At 37.5% G+C, this 16,303-nt stretch overlaps 1 protein-coding gene across 3 annotated transcripts in view; it reads left to right on the top strand.

The window, feature by feature from the left end:
- znf512b (zinc finger protein 512B) overlaps positions 1-16,303 on the top strand; it is an 86,313-nt gene that overhangs the window by 41,071 nt on the left and 28,939 nt on the right. For 2 of the 3 annotated variants that reach the window (XM_065286323.2, XM_065286320.2), the window contains exons 3-7: positions 8,582-8,661; positions 9,423-9,551; positions 13,677-13,861; positions 14,072-14,283; positions 15,269-15,340. In XM_065286323.2, coding sequence (XP_065142395.1) covers positions 8,582-8,661; positions 9,423-9,551; positions 13,677-13,861; positions 14,072-14,283; positions 15,269-15,340 — 678 coding nt within the window. The remainder of the gene's footprint in view (positions 1-8,581; positions 8,662-9,422; positions 9,552-13,676; positions 13,862-14,071; positions 14,284-15,268; positions 15,341-16,303) is intronic. The other variant, XM_065286321.2, reaches the window with a different exon arrangement.

Below are 16,303 nucleotides of genomic sequence, written 5' to 3'. Positions count from 1 at the left end.
GTTTGAATCCTTAACCTAAGTGTAAACAATGGCAATTGCCTTAGCAAGCACCACTAATGAAGAAGTTTGCTTGTGGTCCACACTACATGTAGGATGACAGATACTGAGACAAGTGGCTTTCATTCCCATAGCAACACAAACATGTCTTCCCCAAGAGCAACATTTTTTAATTACGCCTCTTTATCTAAAGGACCTTTATTTTTGCAGGGAGAAATTAAAATTCATACCTCATTTCCTCTTCAGCAGAAGGGCCATAATGACATGCAAAATCATCTCTTATGAATCATTCGTCATTCTAAACATCTGTGTTTATGCTTCCCATTACCAAGTATTGTAGTGTTCATGCACACACATAACACAATGCAGAATTGTGGGATGTGTGTTATTTACTGCACACCAGAACTAAAAACGAGTCTGAACCTGAGCATTCCTACATTTGTTCCCCCTCCACCTGGCAGTGCCATGCCATTTGCCTAATTCAACCAGAATGGATCTCTATAATTCTCTTTATCATTAACAGTCTGATCTATCCACCCACAATAGCCTCTATCAACAAGCATGGCTTTTGCTTTAAGCTTCTCAAACATTCTTTCTAAACAGCATATGATTTCGCTATCAACTTCCCTAGCCCTCTTATGAGTAAGATTAAAGATTATGTTTAATCCATTATCCAATAGGTCTAAAACCACGAGACTAACAGGGATACCTACGCAGAGAAGCCTCAGGAACGTTTGTAATGATGATAACAAGAATCCCTCCGCAAACATGGGCTTTTTCGGCTCAAATAATAGCCATTTAAAGAATCCAATTTGCCTTGCCTCTTTTAAAACCCTTTAAAGCTTTTAAGATTCCAGTTTATAGAAAGGCTGGAGGACTTTATGTTGCAGATACTACCATGGGAGAGCGCTTACGAAGCTTACAGTATGCAAACAGTTTCTGCTGCATTTGGTGTAATTTGATGCGTGAATTTGTATAGCAAAAATAATGCTATTTAAATGTCAGATACCTGTGAATCAAACATACAGTAGGGAACATTTAGTTAAGATTTTTTATTTAGTTTTATTTTTAGTATTATTTTGCTATTCATTTCAGTTTAGTTTTAGTTATAATTATAATTTTGCAGGGGCGGTACAGTATGTTGCTCATTGGGCAATACAGTCTAGTGTGCTATAGATGCAGGTACAGTAGCTATTGTTTCTTCAGTAAGGGATAATGTAGAGGCAGCCGGTAGTTATTGGAAAATAAGCCCCGACAGTGTGATCAGGACCCGACGCGAAGCGGAGGGTCTTGTATCACACTGAAGGGGCTTATTTCCAGATAACTACCGGCTGCCTCTACATTATCCCGCTTATTACACGGCTACTTGCCACATAAGAAAAAAAACGGACATGAATATGAATTTGAAACATTTTATTGGCATATTTGTTTTAAATTAACATTTTTATCCTTCCGCGAAACTTTGCCCAGATGCATAAAATGATCGTTATACCTTATTAAGATCCTCTGCTTCATACTTGTCTGTCTCCATTTTTTCTCTTTTAGCCAGTCTTTGAGAAGTTTTAAAGCCCATTCTGTATATTTTTGTGTGTTGGCTTCGTAGCTGTCATGCTCTATTTTGTCAAGTTCAGTCTCAGTAAGCTCTCTGTGTCTTGTCGTTGTTCGTTCTTCTATCCACTGTTTAAATGTTTTGTTTTTTCCGTACATGTTAAAATTAATGTCAAAATGTTTATTCTTAATTGTGGTTGTCCAGTGTTTGTCACAAGATGGCTCCAAACAGTAATCTTTATTGGCGCGGAGTGATTTTAATCGTACAAGTAGTACCGGCTATGCGTACTTTGGAGCGGTTATTATTTGAAAGGAACGAACCTGCAAATGTCTCAACTGACCAATCAGAATCAAGCATTCCAGAGAGCCGTGTAATAAGTGTAGATAACAAATGAGACGCAAACTTACTGTAGCTAAACACGCTGAATAAATGCATACAGATACCTAAAAATGACCTATTAATGCGTTTGTATTTTTAACAATCTGTGGTTTTTGAATGGTAATAAATAAAAAACACACTCTTTATTACATTAGTAATTGAATTTTGTCTCTGTTGTTTAGGCAACTTTGCAGTGATTGCAGTTAGATAGTTACAAAAGTGACTATTTATTTAGCCAATGCTATCTAACTTGACTGCAAAAATGATATGTTCATGTCTGTCTGAACACCATATTTTACACAACTGACGATATATTATCTTTTTGAAACCTACCTTTTTAAGAGTAAAATTAATTTTAATAAAAGCAAGTAAACTCTGTCGTAGGCTTTTCCTGTATTAAAGACAAGTCGCAACCTAATTTAGCCAATCTTACTTGCGTGAAGCGCTGTTTCCCGAAACGTTTTTTCGGGAAAGCGTTTTTTTTTTTTTTTTTTTGCAGTGGAATGACAGCTTTTTGATAACAAAAACCTTTTTAAACGCAGATGTTAGTTTAGTTTTATTTTTTCAGGTTTTATTTTTTATATTATTTTATTTCTGTTTACAAAAATGTTCAATCAGTTGTTTTTGTCGTAGTTTGGGTTATAGTTTATGAAAATAACCCTGTAGGGAACACTGTTATTTGTGCATTTCACATCAAATTTATGCCCAAAAGTTGTGGGTTAATTCCCAGGAAGCACATATACTGAAAAAAAGAAAATGTGTACAATCTGTGTCATTGCCAAGGAAACTTGCTTCAGGAACATAAATTTTGTCCCAGTTTGTCCCTATCTCCACCTCTATTGCGTTCTGTCTCTCTCTGCTATTATTTCAAAATAAAAGCAAAAATCCCAAAATATAACTTAAAAGAGTCATTGTAGTAAAGTAAAGTAAAATAAAAGTAAAAAGTAACGTAAAAAACAGTTTAGTATGTAGCACAAAGGATTCTGGGTAATGGGGTCATTTCCTCTCAGCTTGCTCTGTGGGACTGTTTACAAGACACCAATTTTAATTTTTGTCTATTTTGGTAATTTATTTACACAACAACAGTGTTCTGGGGGCACGGAAATGCAAACTTTTGAAAACAAGTTTTAAAGCAGCGCATAGTTATTGAAAAAAAAAAACGTCATGCATAATACAGAGTTGTCACAGGGATCATTTCAACAATGTTGTTGTCTGTACTCGAAAAACGTTTCTGTTTTTAGTACCATACATCAAGATCACGGCTCTGCATGTGCACGTTTGTTCCCGTTGAGATGTTATGGACAGCAGACTTTCTTTTGTGTCCCAGCAACTTATTTTAAGGATTACAAAACAATAAATTGTAATACATTATGATATTGCTTTACCAGATCCTTGCATATGAGACAGCAGGTGCGCCAAGCAGGTTTCATCACAAGGACTTTTCATGTGTGTATCGTCATGAAAATAATGCATTATAACTTACCATTACACTCAGAAATATAGTAGAGATAATGGTTTTATGTGTATTCAGAAGATGTGATTCCCTGTTAACTGTGGGGTGCAGGGCTGTTATGATAACACAGTGTGCTATGATATTGTTCATTCGCGTTAGTAAATTAAAGCCAAAAATATTCACCAAGTTGTCTACTGTATTTATAATGACAGATATATTACTATTTTTATGAGACATTTTTAATTTCCGGAAATATTTAATACATAATATGACAAATAATGCAGGATCCCAAAAATTCGGCATTTTGTTGATTTTGCGCTCTTCCGCGATCGCGAACAACTGGAGGGACTGACTGACAGCCGACATCTAACTACACATTGTAAAATCAGTATTTTGTCTCTGGTAAGCTCTCAATTACACTAATAAATGTGACCATTTAGTGCATTGATATTCTGTGTTCACTGCCGAGTTGGACACAAATATGGCGGCAGGCATGGCGGTTAGTATGACATCACATTAACAAGAGAATTGGTGGATTCTTTCAGGGCGCACTCACATTAGGGATAACCAAACCAAACCGTGCCCCAGCGTGATTGTCCCCAGTTTGTTTACTGTGCCCTCACACACTGCCAACACATATTTATGTTCTTGTAATGTATATGTACCTTGTAATAGTGGATTTTGGATAATATGGGTCCTTTAATAGCCCACCTGTACTTGAGTGGGTTGAAGTGGCTCAGACTGAACCTATAAAAAGCTTTTTGACAGACTAAAATAGGCCTAATAACGGCAGCATCTTTAAACATTTCAGCATCTTGCAACATTTCATTTTCAGTCTTCTTGTGCTGAGGTTGTGCTGTTTTTGCAAGAGAACTAGCAAACAGCTAAATCACAATTTGTGGAAACATAACATAAAAAAGCAAGTTTAACTGGATTTAAGGTAACGTGTGTCACACAGCGCTGCAAAATCCACACCCTGATGACATCAAAGTACTGCGAGGGCAATTTAAAGGCAGACTCCTTCGTACGATTTCTCGAATCACTCTAGCAGTACTTTGATGTCATCCGCATGTTGTTCTTGCATAAAGTCGAACAAACCTAATGTTTTTCCTGAGGTTTTCAGAGCAATCATTGGTCAGACAAATCGATAGTCCTGCCTCAAACTATACTATTGGTTGAGCCAAAATTGCAAAGCAATATTTTATTTAAACTAGAGTTTTCAGAAAGTTTACACACTATGCTTATGTAGCTGTATTAAACTGCATATTGTAAGTATTTTAGCATCATGTTTTTCAATTTGAGTAATGTGACATTTTAGAGTAAAACATTTGTAGGACAAGATATAACTGCAAACAATATCACACACAATATCTACTAAGATCATGCTTTTGGTCCTCAATAGTGTCTGGGTTTGGTTTGCAGCCCAACCTGCTCTACCAACCACAGTGAATAAGGTCATCAGTGGGAGGAAGAGAGAAAAAGAGCAAGCCAAGCCACTGTTACAGCTCAGACATAAAAAAGGGCTGATATCAGGGACTCTGTGACATGTAATTAGCACGTTGTCTGGTTGCAGGCCTACTCTTCCTCCCCCTCCTCTTCACTCTCCCAGCATTCTCTACCCCTCCCATGTCCTTCTGTGGAGGGCTGGTGAGATGGAGGACACAGCTAATTGTGTGAGAAAGGAGAATGCCAGTGACACCGCCTGCCCTCCATACCCAGAGAGAGAGAGAGAGAGAGAGAGAGAGATGCATGGTTAAATTAATCAAAATTCAGTTATGTACTGTACCCCATATTACTTTTATGACCTATGGAAATATTTTGAAGAATTGTTACATAGCTCTTTAACATACAATGACAGTTCAATTTACTATAGCTCACTTGATAAAGCATTAGCACTTAGCATTAGCAATACAAAGGTGATAGGTTCGATCCAGGGATAACATGTACTGATGTAAATGTATAAAAAATTTAAGTTAATGTATTGGGTCGTCATTTTTATCCATAGCATCTTTTTAGAAAGGCCTATACGTGTATTCAAACTATTGACCTTTGCACTGCTAATACAATGCTTTACTAATTGAGTTACAGAAACAATTGGGTCAAAAACACAGGAAAGTCCCTTTGAGCCTTCACAATTGAAAAAAAGAAGCTCAACTTTATGGTAGTGAGCTATGAGAAAACAGACTTCAGAGTGGCCAAAGCGTCCCCTTACTTTTGACAAGCGTCCTTGACCGGGCGGCCTGAGCTTCCGAAGTCGGTGCCCGTGTGAATGTACAGTTAGACTGTTGGAAAAGCATGTTGGTCAAGCTCTAGTGCCTTTCAAAAATGGACTGCAAGTAGAAAATGTACACGCAAACCACAATATGTCCATTGTGTCATGGAACAATTCAAAGCAGATTATAAAACGGGCAGTTCTGGTCCTTCATTCTGATTGGTTGAAACGCGTTCTAAGCCATGATCAAATACCCCGGTAAACCCACGGTTCAGACCGCATTACAGAAGTATCACTGCGCCACTGTTGCTGCGTACTGATTTATAAAAATAAACACCACAGTCTTTAATCATATTTTTAGTTTGTCTACAATTACACAATTATGGCGATATCCAGATAAATGTCAATAAATATTGTCATTTCGTCAATAAAGAGAAAACGCTTTTTTCTGAGGAGTTCTTTAAGCTCAAATTCATATTTCCGCTCTTATCCACTAGGTGGCGATCTTACCCAACTTAAACACTGACGCATTCACTCAACACTAAAAACACCGTCATGGCTCTGAATCTGATCTCTTACAAAAGTTCTTCATAAAAATGGAGTTAACCTCAGCTTTTAGCTGAAAATTTAAGAGGTGATAAGAGAACAAATGAAGGTATTTTTGAAAGCGGAGCATCTGTTCTTTCATTTAATATTTTATCTTTATTTAAAGAAGATAATATTTCTGGAAGCCATTAAACTAAAATTGGGTGGCAATTTAAAAAAATTTTTAGTTAAGCAATCTTCCAAGCATATTTGATCATCACATCAACAGTTGCACGATATAAATGTTAATGTATATTTTAGATGAATGTTGATTTATGAAAATACACCCTAAAGTCTTAAATCATATTTTCATTGTGTCTTTGCTGCATCTGTGTTGGTTGTGAACTGCGCTCTGTTTCAGTCACACTTGATTCTGAGGAACTACTTTGTTTGGCGGAAGAGTAATATTTGTACTAATATAATTATAACTTATTTGTGTTTTGTTTTATGAAATCCTGCTATGCATATAAAGTAACCATTTTATAAAAGCAATAAGCCCCGCGAAGCAGTGGGGTTACTGTGCATTTTATAACAGCTAAGGGGCGTTGTTAGGCACGACGCAAAGCGCAGTGCACTGGTAACACACTGCTTCTTGGGGATTATTGCTTTAGTAAATACTACTACATTTTTTTGTGTAGTGATTATCAAATATTTATTTAGGCCTTTTAGCAACAGTATATTTTATTAAATGGGAAACGGCTTTTGTGGACTAAACACAACTTCCTGTAAACTTCCACAATGAATCAATTACAACTTTTTACAGTACTTTATGTCTGATAACAAGGGAATTAAATGACAGGTAAATGATCTTCGTTCATATATCACATTTAATGTGTATCAACTATTATGCTGAGTTAATGTTACTATGTAAAATGAATATATACAACGTTAGCTTCAGATCCTTGAATTCTTCGCTGGCCAAACCTCTCCGCACATTTGTGATCCATTCTCACCGCTCCCCTCATCTTTAGCAAGCCAAACTATTTTATTTTCCAAAAGGTATTTGTTTCAGAGATCAGTTTAGCCACTAGCCAAACGATAAATTAATACCGGCCGGAAATTCACTTCAGTTCAGGTGCATAACCCAGACAATGCGCGTGTGTCCGATGAAACTGTGTATATGAAGAGTTCAGATCTATTTGAGTCTAACATGTTTTCCTGTAAATTAGCATTTTTATCAGGCTCTTAGGTTTAGGTTCAGTAATTGCAGTAATAAACCAAACCGATAGTATTTTTTCTCCTACTTTGCCAATGGGGTCTCTGATCGGTTTAGATACAAACATTCCTCAAAATATCTTCCTTCGTGTTCATCAGATCAAAGAAACTTATACAGGGTCCTTTCAGCAAGACGTGGCCCTAGATCCTCTCTTTGAAACTTATACAGGGTTTTAACAACATGAGAGTAAGTAAATGATGACAGAATTTTCATTTTTGGGTGAACTATCTCTTTAAAGGGAGCGTGTCCACCTAGTGCTGTGTCAAAGACACGGCAGATTAATAGTTGATTTACTCTGCTCTGTAAAGAGTCTTTATCCACAGTCACTTTCATTTACACACACACACACACACACACACACACACACACACACACACACAGATGCTCGCTGCACACAATTTGTCTGAAGCCACTATGTAGGTGTCCTTATTATTAAAGTTGCTTAGCAGCCGTAAGCCAGCAAACCCCTATGGATTATTAGTATGTAATTAGCTGCAGTTTGCTCAAAGAATGACCTTGCCACCGTTCGTATAAATGTGCTGCGACCTTCTGTGACCTCTGTTAACCCAAAAACCAACACATGCTATCACATCCCATTCCCCTGAGATCAAATAAGCAGTGCTTCTCATTTGCAGGCAATATGCATCCGTAATTGACTGCCTCTAAATGTTCGTTCGGCTTCACTAAAGTCCCCGAGGGCACGTCTTGAACATATGGAGAGATGCAGTGTTGTTAGGTGTTGAGCCAATCACGCATATGAAATAAAGTTTATGGGTCATCTTTAATAAAATCAAGGCATTTTAGGGAGGAGTCGATAAGATCAGGAGTTCGCAAAAGCTAAGTCAAGTTTTCCTTTTGTGTTCCACCAATGTTGACATTGATGAATATGTTTTCAGCAAATTTTCTCTGATATATTGGTTATAAGGAAAGGATGGATGCTCTTTAGGGTAAAATTGACCTTCGGTTTCATCATCCTACTCATTTTGTCCAGCAGCGGGTACATGTGGCCTTAGACAAATGTTTCATGATGGCCCTCAAACTCTGGAGTGGATATCCCATCATAGTTCAATGAATTCCTGAAATTCCTAAATCTCATCCGACAGTTTTCTTGTTTCGCTTAGAAATAAATTACATTGTCTAAGTAAGATCTACTGGGAATTTTGTTTCACAACTATAAATGTTATTTTACAGGTTCCTCCTGTAATGAGAAGTCAGAGGCCAAGAAGAAAGGGCGCCCCCGTGTGGAGACGCAGGAACTGCGCAATATACCTGTGAGTAAAGGGCGATTTAAAGTTGTGCGTAGGTTGCGTAGGCTATCCGTAGCCTGTGCGTAGCTCTGCGTAGCCTGACGCGCACCTCACAAAAAATTTAACAGCGCGTTAGATCTACGCGGACCGCAAGCGCTGTGATTGGTCCACCAGAACCCCTCCCGTCAGGTAAAAAAACTGCGTCATAGGTATTTCCGTTTGTGACGGTGAAAACAAAGATGAGCCAAGTTGAGGAGTGATTTAACTCAAACTGCAACAAAAGTCGCTGTTTATTTACTTCCATCATTGCTGGTCTTCTCAAATTATACACAACAAGTTGCTATTTCTTCTTCGTTTGTGGGTTAACTTGCCAAGCTTCTTCTTCTCTGACGGTCGTGCTGCTACTGTGGTTACACGCGTGGATACTGCCTACCAGCTGTTTGCGTGTGTGTTTGCACGTCGATGTGGAGGACGACGCAAAAGTATAAATGAAAACCGACGCGAAACCTACGCCGTCGCAGCTATGCCGTAGGACCTACGCACGACTATAACGATCCCTTAAAGCAACATTGTATGACTGTGTTTTGCCTGATACTAATGGAATGAAACTACACTAGTGTGGGATTTTGAAATGTTTTGCCATTAAATAAAAAGGGGACTTTCCAAATTATATCCAACTGTTGTGCTTGAAGGGAAAACATCTCATGAAGAGTTGTGGCGGGTGTGTGTAAAATTGATTACTAATAGTTTCTAATGACTGTGTCTTTGTGTTTGTCCTGCTGCAGGCTCATATGATGGTTCAGTGGAAAGAGGAGTTTAAAAGTCGTTCCAGGGTAAAATGTCCGAGCACAGGGTGCTGGCTGGAGTTCCCCAGTATTTATGGACTTAAATATCATTATCAGAGATGCCAAGGGGTAAACTCAAGAATCCAAACGAAATATTCTTACTCACTAAATCACATTTACACCCAACAAAAACAACTAACATGAATGTGCAAAACTCAACATTTCTGACCCAGTCTGTTAAAACCCAGCTTAAAGCGATAGTTCGCAAAAGAATGAAAATTACTCCATGATTTACTCACCCTCAATATTTTAGACAAACACATTTTAAGTTATTTCAGAAAATATCCTGGCTCTTTTAAGCTTTTAAACGGTTTAATAAGGGGTCTTCTTTTTTCAAACTCAAAGAATCTGCATTCATCCTTCACAAAAGTAATCCAAACGGCATCAGGAGGATAAATAAATGTCTTCTAATAGTAATTGATGTGATTTTGTAAGATAAAAATGTATATTTAAAACTTTACAAACTAAAATAGCTTGCTAACGACGCCATCTTGGACTCATCTGCATTCAGGAGAGAGTATCAGCGTAGTGCCCGTAGTGTGCGTAGTGCCCGTAGTGTGCGTAGTGTACGTAGTGACGTATGATGAATGCGGAGGCACGGAGCAGAAAGCAAAACAACAAAGCTAGTCACAAGTTACAGCTTTTCTCAGTCGCTTTGCAGCATTTCTCAAATCATTCTTAAAATTGTACAAACTGCACAACATCATGGATTTTTTGCAAAAGCCTGTAACTTGTTTAAAAAAAATAATTAGGTCAATGTCCCATCAAAATGGCAAACAGCAGAAAATTGTACATAAACATCTGCATGATTGTACCAAAGCATCTGCAATTTGTCTAAAACAATGACAATTTGCTTTTGTGTTGTGCACAACTGACTTGGTGATGTGCAGGTTAAACAAATGTTTTGAAAAATTAATTTCTGACAAATATCGCATTATTTCAACACCCATGTTGGGTGCGTAGGTCCATAAAGCTGTTTTTGATCATGATAAGTAAATTCCTAAAGTGGTATTTTTTAGGGTGACCATAGGTCGCGTCCTGGCCAGTATTTCGGGTGCGTCTTCCGGAAGTCATATTTGTTGACCGCATACGTCATAGAGGATTATTTTTATTATTACAGAAAAGCAACCGTTACATTTTAAGGTAAGAATGCAACTATGATTGTATGTCTTATGTTTGGCGCGAATGGCATATGGGGTCAACAAATACGACTTCCGGAAGACGCACCGAAATCCTGGCCAGGACGCATCCGGGAATGGCACGTGTCCACTCAAAAAAATTATTAATTGGATTAACTCAATTAAATTGTGAGCAGGATTTCCATCCAATATGAATGTGTACCCCTAACTCATAAAAAACTTTTGTTTTACACAATATTAATATATATTGAGTTTGTCCAACTCTTTAAAGTAGATGGCAGTACTCAATTAAGTGTAGTTGCTTCAACTCAATTTAGTGTAGTCTAAATAACTCAATTTAGTGTAGTTTGAATAACTCAATGTAATGTAATTTCAATAACTCAATGTAGTGTAATCTGAATAACTCAATTCAGTTATTTTATATAAAACATTTTTATATCATACTCATTATCATGAGCACATGTTAACATGCTAATAATAATAATAACATATGATAGTTTGGATGAGCATGTGAGAAGAGACTGATCTCCAAACAGGCGTTAACACAGTTAGTGCTCATTGAGAGAAATACGTCACATCCACAACTTAACCACAAGCGCCACTCTTGTGCACGGTGGTAACCAAACTATTTGAAAAAATATAACACAAACGCTTCTAAATCAATAAGATAAATGGACATTAAACACTATTAAGTCTTTCTCTTTACCTAAAAATGCATAAAATAACACTTAATTAAAAAAATTACTCTCCAAAAGCAGTTGTATGCAAAGCATGCTGGGAAAAACAGATCCACGGCCCAGTTAGTAATAGCAACACAAATCATTCATGTTGTCCCAACATAAAATGATTAATAATAATAATATGTTTAATTTTTATAGCGCCTTTCCCAAGCTCAAGGACGCTTCACAGGTTACAGAATTTCAACAAAAGTAGACAATACAGATACATATTCGTCTGACATTTGCACGTCGGACTGAACATGATAAAATTAGGTTGAGATAAAAAAAAGGGTATTCTTTTTCCAGAACCTAAACTCAAACTAGTTGTGTTAATGCAATTAAAAGAAATCAATAAATTATAGTACATATTCATTTTGTGTTAGACTAATTTAATATATACACTTATTGCCCTTAATGAGGTATTTTAAATTAATTAAACACAATTTTAATGTGTTATTTCTAAGAAGGTCTTGAATCACCCTATTTTTTCATTATAACGCGTTGTGTTTCTGGTTTCATGTGTTTCAATCAGTACTGATTAATCTACAGGTTATTTAGTGCTCTAACACATACTGAAGTTTCACTTCTCAGAGTTTTTCAAAATAAAAGTAAATCGGTTGTCAGGAGTTCATGTTGTGATGAAAGTAACACTCGTTACATTTTCCCGCTGCTAATACTGCTGCAGTATGTCGAACATTTATATTATTCTAATTTGATTTAATTGAATTTTTATATAGTTCGTACTGTTGAAAAAAAAACTATTCTCAACAACTCAAGTTTGTACTGTCGGGTTGCTTTTGAAACATTTGATAAAACTGAAATTTAAAATGAAAATGTAATGTACAAATTTTTTGCAAAGATAAATGACATTAAAGCTGCAAGCAGAGCAAAGCAGTGAACCAGGGGGACATGAATTAAAGTGGGTAAATATAGGTGGTTTTCAAAGGAAAATGTATGTTTCACACCGGCTGTGTGCAGCAGGTGGCGCTATGACTGTACCTGATTATTGTTATATTGACGTTTTCAGGCCAGGACCCTTATCAAACGTGTGAAGTCGGGGGCAGATGGGACAATGTATGCCTGAATTACAACAGCTTCCTGTTTCATGGCAAAACATCACACTTTGCCAGGCTGCCACAGACATGCCCTTTAACAAAAAGTCAAGATCTTCGCAATTTATTATCGCAAAGGGCTTAAGATCAGTCTGACCAGATATGATGATGATTTGATTAAATCTCTAAGAGCAGTAAATCACTGCGCAAAATATGGTATTTCCTGCTACCTCTAGCTGGCGCTATGACTGAAGCTGAATATTGGCATTGAAATGTGTTCAGGCCAAGACCCTTATCAAACATGTGAAGCGTGGGGCAGGTTGGACATTGTATGCCTGAGTTAGAACAACTTCCTGTTTCATGCGAAAACCCCGAAATTTGTCAGGCCCCCACGGACACACCCTCCAACGAAAAGTCAAGATCTCTGCAATTTAACATCTCTAGGAGGAGTTCGTTAAAGTATGAAGCCTGGAAATGACAAAATTTGCACGAAAAAATTAAAAATGTCCGATTTCCTGTGGGGTTTAGAGCTTCGCTCCAAGAGACTTTTTTGTAGGGCTTGGGGTGATAGATGACCCTACCAAATTTCGTATCTGTACGTTTTTTGTTGCGGGGGGAGTGTTTTCTTGAAATTTTGCAGGTGGCGCTATCGAGCCATTTCTACACGCCCACTTCTGGCGCCTATACCACATGTAAATTTTCGCCACTTCTGACGCGTGTGCAAAATTTCATGAGATTTCGAGCATAATAATAATAATAATAATAATAAACGGAGCAAAAACAATAGGGTCCTCACACCCCGGTGTGCTCGGGCCCTAATAATATGTTTGCAGTTACATATTAACGAGGTCATTGTCATGTATATTTACTAAAACAGGTGTAACACAAAAATCTATCTTGTTCTGTTGTGTTACTTTTGACCCACCTGTGTGTTACTTTAGTGTGACAGGCTAAAAAGCAACAATGCGCTACTTATGTTCAAAGTGAAATTTTACTGAAGACGTTTTACATTTGTCCAAAATTCCACCTTGTATTAATAGACCACACTTGTGAGTTATTGACCACAACAAAAATATATCTCTGTCTAAAACATTAGCGTTTTCTGAAAATGTTACTTTCGCCCCTGCTCTCCGTACTGTGGATAAATCATTTTAATAATAATGTAAATACATCAATATGGTTTCATGCACATTGCTGTCTGCAAGCCAGGCTTCAAATGCAACACTACATACAATATGTCCCATCTGTCATGTTTTATAAACATTTCCTGTGTGTGTCATTCAGGCAACCATAGCAGAGAAGCTGAGTCACGGATGCCCGTACTGTGAGGCTGTGTTTGCCACTAAAGTGCGTCTTCAAAAGCACAAACTGTGGAACCACCCAGAAAGGGTCACCATGGAGACCAAACCCGATCTAAAGTCTGAACCCAAACAGCAAAAAAGCCCTATGAAGGGGAATGCCAAAAAAAGGTTTGAAATGTCAGCATTTATGATTCAGGACAGAATTTAAATCTCAAAATACACGATTATCTCAGAAACTAAAATAACAAGGGATTGCTTCAGGACATGATTTGTTTTCCACTGTGATTATTAAGTTCCACATGATGTCTTCTTGTATTACTATGGTACCAGTCCTCCGTGGATTGACTTAACAGCCCGTATTCCCTGCGTTCCCCTAAGGCCCACAGAGAACAGCCCTCCGTCGCCTGTATTTTTCAAGGTGAAGAAGACCAAGGAGATATCTCAGCACTCACAGAATGGGGAGTGCGCCCCCCAAAGGTCAGAGAGGAGACAGCATCAGGGGACGTCTGTAGACACTGGGGGCAGTGACAGCGAGGAAGATAGTCTACCTCCACCCTTTCCCGAAGAGGATCCAGAAAGAATGAAGCACAGTAAGATTGCTACACAATGAGATTATTACTATTTTTACATTAAACGATACAGACCAAGGTATTACCACATCTATGCACATGTACTGTATTCTCAAAGAATTTCTCCTCCTAAAAAAGTAGTCCCACCAACCACCTAATAAATGAGCCCAGGACGAATACCATGTTTATCTCTTCCACTCCTCTCCTTATTAACATGTCCCGGTGTGCCCTCAATATTGACATTTGTCAGAAAGTGTGTACTGGCCCTTTAAGCAGCAGCTTGTAAGAGAATGGTTGGCGGCTGGTAGCGCCGTGTCTGTCTCTGCTTGGCAAAGATGCAATGTGTCGAGATGTTGGTGGGCTCGTGCTGTGAGGCCTCTATTTATGGGTATACGGACCCTTCATTTGTTGTTTCACAGCAGAGCCAGGGGCTTGAATCACGTGGTATGTGTCTACATCTAAAAAGGCAGGATATCGTGCTGGAGCAGCTGTGTTCGTGTGACATTAGTTGACAATCAAAGTCTGAATGCTAACACACTCACAAATATCTCCTCTCACCTCACACGACGAAGATGTTATATGAACGCCATGTCAGTTTCTCCATAGAGATGACAAATACAGGAGATTAGGGAACAACATGTGAAACAGCAGGTGCTTACTTGCCTTGGGTGCCCTGAGTCTTATTAATAAGCAATGTTTGTCATACATTAGCTTCACAAACTACAACTTTGCCCTGATTCCGGTAGCTTAATATAATGATGTATAAAATACAATAATAATATGTTCTCGGGACAGATTTCACATAGTTTTTTAACAAACGTAAAGATAAGTGTGCAAAGTAACCTGCAATTTTATGTTTCATACAGCGATGGGGATAGAGAATATCTTTCGAGAATATCTAGGCTGCTGTAAATATATTTACATGATAGCAAATCCTGCATGTAATTCTGTGCCATGTTATTGAAATGTTTGACCTCTTGTTGTTGTTCTTCTCCATTTGAGCCAGGGAGGAAGCAGAAAACCCCAAAAAAGTTCACCGGGGAGCAGCCATCAATTTCAGGAACGTTCGGCTTAAAAGGTACCAAACGCATACTTATACGTTTTATTTGATGTTGGGAATCTCCTGTTGATTTGAACCTATCCGCTTGTTAAGTTATGGCGTAAGGAATACAGTTTACAGGTCCGAGCCTTCACACATTTCAATAGAGGATAAGGTTCCATATTTCAAGGCTTTTTAGGGTTATATTTTAGGTTTTGATGTCCTTAAGAATATATATTTGCAGTTTAAGTGCCAAAAACTATCTCTATATATTTTTACAGCTCCTCTTTCAGGTCAGGGGATTAATTATCAGGGAAAACATGTGTTGCTTACCTGTCATCTCGTGTCAAACATGTGTGCCAAATGCACAAATTTACCAAATATTTATTTATGCATTAAATTACTTTTGCTTATGCCTGGCTCACACTACAGCCTATATATTTCATTTCATTTCATTTTATTTATTTAGATGGGACAATGCATATTAATGAACGTACAATAAGAATTGACGTAAATGCACCGGATTTAGCACAATGCTAATTTCCATCCGTAGTCCCACACATAAAAAACAAACTCAAAATAAACAAACAACATACACAACAATTTATAAACCTATAACACTAAAAACAGATAAAACACCTGAACAATGTAAAATACTAATAGTTACAGTTTTTTTTTTTTAAATACGGGAATACTATACATCTTATTAAATATAAATTTGATCTACCTATCTATCTAACTTTTTACCTAATGTTCACATTTATAATTATTATTAAGCCATCTTTTAAGTTGCTTCTTAAATGATGCAAAAGTAGGACTATCTCTATGACAATATGACAATATCATATTAAACTTGTCATAATATTCATTCCTTTATAACCTCTTCTCCTGAGGTGACATGAAGTGCTTACTCTGGCAAGATAATCTTAATAATATCCTGTAGTGTGTGATGCACTAGGATTTTTAAATCCTGTAGTGAGGGCCAGATTATCCAATGGGCAT

This window comes from Paramisgurnus dabryanus, chromosome 21 (assembly GCF_030506205.2).
Source record: "Paramisgurnus dabryanus chromosome 21, PD_genome_1.1, whole genome shotgun sequence".
Taxonomy (NCBI): domain Eukaryota; kingdom Metazoa; phylum Chordata; class Actinopteri; order Cypriniformes; family Cobitidae; genus Paramisgurnus; species Paramisgurnus dabryanus.
Note: the sequence above shows the minus strand (reverse complement) of the source record. Positions and strands in the feature narration are given on the sequence as shown.